Below are 8197 nucleotides of genomic sequence, written 5' to 3'. Positions count from 1 at the left end.
CACACCCCCAACCAACCACGCACCCCACATCCACGCCCTCCCTGCTCCTGCCCACACCCCACCACACACACCCATCTACTTCTCAACTACACAGTCCCCCACCATACCTCCCCACAATATTTAAAACTAAGACTGTATTTTGAGCTATTATACAGTTGCCTTTATATGCACTATGCAAACGCACACAAATCAGGACAAAAATATATTTTTAAATAACATTTAAATATTTTAAATTACATGGGTTGTTTTTTTTAGTATGTGATTTGGTTTATTTTCCAGTTCCAAGATGGCATCCCCCCAGGAGTTCTTCTGGGGTAAGGGAAGGGACTTCACATGGCAGAGGTCAGGGTTTAGGGGCACGGCTTCTGGTCCTAAGAGGGCAACCAGGAGGCAGGGCACATGTCAAAGGGTAAGGCTACCTTTGCGGCCCTCAACAGCTCACCAAAACTTGCTAAGTAGCTCTTCAGCCAAAATAATTGCCCACTCCTGGTTTAGCATATAAGCAGGCAATAGGCTGAGGATACATTAAATTTGGAATAATTTTTTGGCAGCAATGTGTACTGTCAGCTAAGACTGATGCAGTGGAAAGAAACTGGAGGAAAACTTTTCTATGATTCTATGAAAACATCCCTGTGGTTTTTCAGCTTGCATGTTTTGTGCAGTAGAGAGCCCTGTTCAATCTGATTTCTGTTTTTGTTTGGGTCTTTCACACAGCAGCTAATAAAAAAGGTACATTTTTAAAATAGGAAAATAAAATTGTTTATATAACACTCAAAAAATGGCCAAGAGACTTAGAGCAGGTGTCTTACTGGCAAGTCCTGAATATATGTAGGTATTTGAAGGCCTGTGAGCTACTTCAGCACACATCAACGCATTCAAGTGCTTATGTGAAAATTGTCCCATGTGCTAGATTAAAAAGGTGGCGCACATGCGCAGAAACTTAGACATTTGAGTTGTGAATCCAGACACGTGAAGTAGGCCTGAGGCAAGTTGTAGTTCAGTAATGCAGCACAGACGGTTATAAGTGTGGACCTACAAAATTCACGATTTTGCAATTTTCACAGAAATCATTAATTTGGTTGGTCCCCTGTGAAAAAGCCTGGTCCCTGCAGAAAAGCGTGGGAACTACAAAACAGAAAAATGAGCAGGGGTGCAGGGGTGAAGCTGCCAACAGAGGCAGTTATAAGATATCTGAATTGTTATGAGACATCTGAATTGATCAGATAATAAGGTGTACTCAGAATATGTACCATAACTGCCATATTGTGACCCTCTCAGACTCGAGTGTTTCCAGTGAACTGATTGCCTCCTTAGCAGTCAGCCCTAATAAAAGCTGCTATGGCTTATGATGCACGTCTAAGTTTTATGGAATACTTTGACAGCTGGTATGCATGCCAATTGTGAGATGCTTATGCTGCTTTTTCGCTGAAGGTAAATTTAGTTTAGACACCCATAGCATGCTGGGCTTTTTCCATCTAGACATGACTGTGATTGGATTTGTAAGGATAACCATGATATCGACCATTGTGCATATGTCCTTACATTTCCAGCGTGGACATCTCCTCAGACAATAAGGCTATAGCAATTATTTATGCAGATTAAGGCTACAACTAATAAAGAGGCAATGAACAGTTTAGAGACTTTTGAAACTGCATTTGAATGGGAAAAAAAGTGCAAAACCCATTGTGAATAGGCATATCTTATGTCAAGAGATGGTTTGTAACCTCTGAAGAATATCTATTTGAATATATTCCATATATGTGCATGTGTGTACACACACCCTCCCTCCCTCCTCCCTTTCAGTCTGTCTGTCTGTCAGTGGATGTTGCTGAGAGGCGGTATATCTTCTATCTGTGTGTATATTTATATCCATTTGTGTATGTATTGGTTAATGCAATGGTTTTTGTGAGAAGTAACTCGTGTAGCCACTTTTTTTCTTTAAATGGGAGAAGGAATCCATGCAACCTCCCCTCTTCCCCCAAAAAAGAAAGAAAAAGAAACCAAAATGAGAAGTGGAAAAGGACTTGTGAAAAAGTATCACAAGACAACATATCATTGGACAAAAGTTAGCTGCAACCCTGCTTGGTAGTTAATGTTGGAATTTTGCTTTGCTGCCTTTGCTGGATGTGTTGAGACTACACACTACTAATGTTAGTCAGGGTGTATAAACTTATGCCAGATTCAGCTGGGAATTCATTTCTGAACCTTGCGGGGATTTATGACACCTGAATCCAAATCTATGGCCGTGCAGAAATCAAAGCTTCAGGGGACTGTATACATGTGGCTTAACTCCAGGAAAGGGATGGGATCCCAGATCCCTTCCCCATCCATATTTCCTACTGGCTGGCATATGAATCTCTCAGCACATCATTCTGGCTGCTGTGAATCCTGACGGAAAGGCACTCGAGTGTTTCCATTCAAAGTACAGAAACCCATCACGCACAATTCTTCAGAGCTTCACAATACTTAAATTTTAGGCAAGAAGGCACATGTTTTTACAGCACTTATGTGTCCCTTTGAATCTGTCCCCTTCCATCTTTTCCCCATTCTGTCAGTCTCTGCCCCTTTTTTATAATTTCATCCTAAGTATAGTCCTTCCCCTACTTCATCCCATTCTGTCATTGGCAAACTTACTTCAACTGTAGACAAACTTGCATCTGAAAAACAGAGCATAAAAACTTTTTTTTTTAAATGTTAGATGGATATCAGTGTTGACTAACAGCAAAGAAGAAGCTTTAAACATGGCATTCCGTGGAGAGCAGAGCACTGGGGAAAACAGTTTAGAGGATCTAACAAAAGCCATTATTGATGACATACAGAGGTTACCTGGAAATGAAGTCTGCTGTGATTGTGGATCACCAGGTATCTTTCTTCTACTAACATTACCAAACCACTGGCTTAAAGAATAAACAAGAAAAGAAAAAAAAGAGCTTTTGTAGAATGAAAGTTATTTTTGTAAATAACATACAAGTCAGCCTGTTCTAAAAGGAAAAACAAAACTTATCCGTTTTTCTGGCTTAATGTATTAAGTCTTGGGTAAAGAACCTTTTCCAGTTATGGGCCACAATGACCCACCTCCCGTCAAAAGCAGGAGGGCGGGCAAGTGCTAGGACCCTGCCGCTGTTTCTGCTTGTCTGTCTGCGTAGGGAAAGCACCCACAGCCAGCAGTTCCCCCATGGCAGCAAGGGGAGAGCACATACAGGATGTGCCCGACACTGTTGAATGCCACCAAAGGCCCACACCAACAGGTCGGATCCAGCCTGCGGGCTACAGGTTGCCAACCCTTGTAACAAAATATTCTGTGCTATCTGCACTTTGTTCCAGCAGTTCAAACCTGATTGTGTGTTTTTGAACTATTGATATTTCACTGTCTCCAGATGCTTATTTAATTGAATGGAAGTTCACTGGTTCTGGGCACATTATTTAATAGAAATGAGCAATGGTTGGACAGGGAGTAGGGAAAACATGATGTCTTGAGGCTTACTGTCTGGTCTCAGCTTCTTAGTAAGAAACATATGGAATGGTGGTTTCCCCAGTCTTGCACTAGAGAACAAAGACACAGCGTAAGAATCCAGCCGGGAACCAGAATCATATCTCCAGAAGAGCAAAATTACACATCACTCATTTTCCCTCTCCTGATCTCAGTAAGAATTAAGTGTTACCATAGGCCTGTTAAAGGTAAATGTTACCATAGGCCTGATAGCCACCATAGCTTTCACATCATTCAAGGGTTCTGCAGAAGGCAGAGGTGACCAAGAAAGGAGGGGAAAAAAGAAAAATGGACTGTACTCTTCTTCAGAAGAAGGCTTTTGATACCAATAATATATTACATTGTAATAGTAAATTGCTGGTACCTACATTATCCAGTAGCGATGAATATAACAAACATGCCTACATTGATGCAAAATTAGAGCATTGTAAAAATAAAATTAAAATTTTAATGTTGCGGTATGATAAATAGTCATTAGTTTATCATTCAGATCTCCAGTAATTTGGGGAAATACTGTTGTTAATCTTTTCGTCTCCAATTTTACAGTGAATTTCCAAACCATCTCTCCCCTTACTTTTCACCCTTAAGCTCTTGATTCAGTGCTTCATTTAATGGTAATTAATAATTCCTTTGGTCAAGGAAAAAGATTTATTTAGGATCCTATGGGGTTTTTTATTATTTATTTATTTTGTAATCAGCCCATTTAAAAGTTGTCCAAGATAACCCAGAGATTGACCCATGCTCCTCTTGCAGCCTTCACGAATGAGTCTTATTTGGGTACGAAACCTAAGCCTCCCACATGGCAATTGAGATCTGACTAGACTGGCATCAGAGTTGATCTCTATGTATGTCCATTCTACCTCCAATTAAATGCTTAATGTAATTCTTCATGACGATCCCTCTAAATATTTTAGCCTTGATTTTTAATGTTTCAGACTTCACGCATGTTTGAAACCTTTTGCTTAACTATTAGTTGAAAAGTTGTGGATCCTTAAATCAACTTGCTTGATTTGAAGGTAGCGTGCTTACTGAATTTCCCTTCCAGTTGTGTGATGAAGCATCAGATGTTCATAGTTAAATCCCTTAAGAAGAGGGCCATTTCATTTTAATTTGTTTGCAGTGGAAGTATAAATGTTAAACATTTGCTAATTATTTTATTTCTCGAACTGTTCTACAGATCCAACGTGGTTATCAACTAATCTGGGCATTTTAACATGTATAGAGTGTTCTGGAATACATAGAGAAATGGGTGTTCATATCTCCCGAATTCAGTCTTTGGAATTAGACAAATTAGGAACATCTGAACTCTTGGTAAGTTTCTATAATTTGGATATATGTAGTCTGATACTATGTTCATATAAAGAATACATGGTGAAAAAATCAAAGGCACATAACTTTTAAAAATATGCCTTTTAATAGAAATGTTCATCTTCATATTTTGTAAATAATTTGGAGCAGTTTTTTATTGTGCTGTCTGTAAATTTGCCTTGTTACCATTATTTTCATGCTGAAAAATTCATTTTTTCCATACTGATATATTTAACTTCACCTTGCCATGATTCGTACAGTCATAATTTTACTTTTCGTTAGTCTTAAGCCTAAATCTATATATGACAAGGTGAGAGAAAACGAGAGAGAGAGAAAACTTCAGTCTATGAGAGAGAGCAGCTAGAGCAGTGTGGTAAACTATATTGGCTGAATCTTTTAATTTAGAGGGAAAGGTCCTGCATTACTGTCAAGAGATATTGTGAATTGGATAGAAGAGAAAAGTGATAGTTGTGGTTCATTTTTCTCCATGAACCATCTTTGACCCGAAAGAGGAGAGTGATGTTCTGCTGTTCTGTTTAGGAAATTGCAAAGAGTGTTTTTGGCATGTCAGGCTTGTGAATGGGTTTAACTAGCAATAGACTAAAGTTACTGAAACTTTGTATTGTCTGTATTATTACTATTCATTTAAGTTGGATTTTTGGAAAGATGAGTACTTGTAACTTACCCCTTGCTCCAGTAGCTCAGCGTCTAGGTGGGAGGGGGTATTGAGTGGGGTTCCCCGGGGATTGTAGTAATAGGAGTGTCACTTGTAAATCAAGAGAAGTGATTCTTCGATTCTGTTGGGCACTGGTGAGGCCTCACGTGGAGTACTGTGTCCAGTTTATGTTCCACACTTCAAGAAAGATGTGGACAGATTGGAAAAAGTTCAATAAAGAGTGACAGAAATGATTAGGTGGCTAGGAAGCATGAGGAGAGGCTGAAAGAGATAAGGTTGTTTTGTCTGGAGAGGAGAAGACTGCAGAGAGACTGAAAACTGAAGGGTGATTATAACCTTTTCTTCTATAGGTCTAAGAGAGAGGACTAGGAGCAGTGACCTCAAAATGCAGAAGAGGAAATTCAGTTTGGAGATTACGAGAAACTTTCTGACTATGAGGGTGGGCCAAGCACAGGCTACGTAGACACATCTACATTTTCAAGAGTTAGGTTAGACAGACACTTGGGAGGGATGGTTCCTAGTAGGGGTGCACTAATAGAGATTTTTGGGACTGATACCGATACCTGGTTTTTAAGGAGGCATATCAGCCGATATCGATCCGATTTCTGATATAGAGTGGAGAGCTGCCTCCAGCTGGGAAGTCCATTGTGGTGGAAGTGGGGGGCAGTTCAGTCCTCCCCATGGCTAAGAAGGGGACAGGGGAAGGCACTGCCCAGGTGGGGTGGGGTGGGCCATGGGATAGAGGCACCGCTCATTGGCGGGGGTGGCTCCCACCACTGCTTACAACCCGGGGGGGGGCAGGCATGTGCCCCTGGATCTGCGCAGGGTGAGCAGGCGGGCTGCAGCTATGAGCTGGAGCCAGGTTTTTCTCACTGGGGGCGGGGCTCAGAGTGGGGGCTATGGAGGGGGCTGCAGCCACCCCAGATTTTGCCATAGTTCCCTCTCAGTGTCGCCTGCCCACCGGGGCAGCCCCAGCTCTTCCCGGCTGAACACCTGCCTCCCCCCATGCACTGGGAAGAAGTAGGGCTCCACTGGGCGCATAGCAGTGGCAGCGCTGGGAGGGTGCTACAGCAAAATCTGAGGTGGCTGCAGCCCCCTCCATAGCCCCAAGCCCAGCCTGGGAAGAGCCTGGCTCCAGCTCCCAGCTGCAGGCCTGGTTCCAGCCCCCAGCTACAGCCTGCCTGCACAGATCTGGGTGGCACCCCACCCCCCCCACACTGCCCCCCGGTGTGCACACAGTGGCAGAAGCCACCCCCCTCCGAGCCATGCCTCTGTTCCTCTCCCTGTCTTGCCTCGGCTGGGTAGCGCCTGTCCCTGTCCCTTCCCTCGCTGGGGGGGGGGGCGGGGAAATTGATCTGCCCCCCATACCCCTTCTCTCCCCCTCTCCCCTTCCACCAGAATGCACTTACCAGCTGGAGGCAGCTCTCCATGCTGTCGGGCTCTGCTCCTTGCTGCCTGCATGCTGCGCTGCGACTGCACGCACGCGTTGGCATTACTGTCCAAATTATCATCTGCATCGGGCCGATTTCCAATACAGCCAATTTTCTTTATATCGGTACTGATCTGTTATTGGACCAATGTATTGGTGCACCTCTAAGTTCCAACCTATGTTCCTATAATCCTACGCTTGTACTTTAAAAAAAAAAATTACTATTAGATCAGTGTTTTTTGCTTCTGCTCTCTTTATTCACTCAATATAATTAATCTTATTTGAAAGTTTGAGACCAGTAGCAAATAATAACTTTTCTTTGTTGTTACAGCTGGCCAAGAATGTAGGAAATAATAGTTTTAATGATATTATGGAAGGGAATTTACCTAGTCCTTCGCCTAAACCCACTCCATCAAGTGATATGTAAGTACTGAATATGAGTGTGAGTGCTCACTTGTATCTTCCCTACTGGCAGGTTTCAAGTTTATAATTGAGGAAAAGGAGAAGCTAATTAAAAAACTTCTCCAGCTAGTCACAGTACCTATATACTAACATGCTAAAGAGTAGATGGTCTAAGAACATTTTAAGGTATATTTGTACATACTGTATGCCCACACATAATTTTAAAGCTTATACAGTATAGACGTACACATAATTCAAAAACCATTAAAAGGTCTGAAAAAACATGCAGTTTTTTTTGAAGAGCCATAAAAAAGCATTACATGATCCTGTGCATGTGTGTGTACCACCTATGAAATTTTAAGCAAATTGTCAGGCAGTACTGGCCTGACAGGGGTGTGCAAAGTGGGCTGTATTCAATTCGGATTTGCCCTGATTCGGGGGACAGGGATTTGATTCGTTGATTTGGTTATCACTGTCCCTGACTCGATTTGTCTGAAACCAAATCTGAAGATTCGATTCTGATTCAGAGAATCAGCGATTCAGCCATAGACACAGCTTTACATGTTTTTTTCTGAATGCTGAGGTGGTAGAGTGGATGGAGCATCCCACAGGAGCACGGGGGGGACCCCCCAGGTGCTCAGTGGCAGACCCGGAAGTGGACCTGAAGTACTACTCGGCAGTTAGCCATGGGGGAACCCCGGGTGCCTCCACAGACCCAGGAGGCACCAGTTGCTGAGGCAGGTGGAAGGGGTCCCCTGCACACTCTGCTGTGGACCCAGAAGTGGACCGGAAGTGCTCCCATGGGATGCTCCATCCACCCCACCATCTCAGTATTCATGAGCTGCCTAGTACTGTAAGGTATGTAAAAAAAAAAAAAAAAAAAAAAAAAAAA

The 8197-nt window shown here is 42.6% G+C and overlaps 1 protein-coding gene across 3 annotated transcripts in view; it reads left to right on the top strand.

Annotated features, from left to right (window-relative positions):
• Positions 1-8197, top strand: part of ASAP1 (ArfGAP with SH3 domain, ankyrin repeat and PH domain 1) — a 368280-nt gene that overhangs the window by 288276 nt on the left and 71807 nt on the right. For all 3 annotated transcript variants that reach the window (XM_019528166.1, XM_019528167.1, XM_019528168.1), the window contains 3 exons: positions 2699-2862; positions 4668-4801; positions 7235-7326. In XM_019528166.1, the coding sequence (XP_019383711.1) occupies positions 2699-2862; positions 4668-4801; positions 7235-7326 (390 nt within the window). The remainder of the gene's footprint in view (positions 1-2698; positions 2863-4667; positions 4802-7234; positions 7327-8197) is intronic.

The sequence above is a fragment of the Gavialis gangeticus genome, unplaced genomic scaffold, assembly GCF_001723915.1.
Source record: "Gavialis gangeticus isolate Ggan-Ray unplaced genomic scaffold, GavGan_comp1, whole genome shotgun sequence".
Classification (NCBI taxonomy): Eukaryota; Metazoa; Chordata; order Crocodylia; family Gavialidae; genus Gavialis; species Gavialis gangeticus.
Note: the sequence above shows the minus strand (reverse complement) of the source record. Positions and strands in the feature narration are given on the sequence as shown.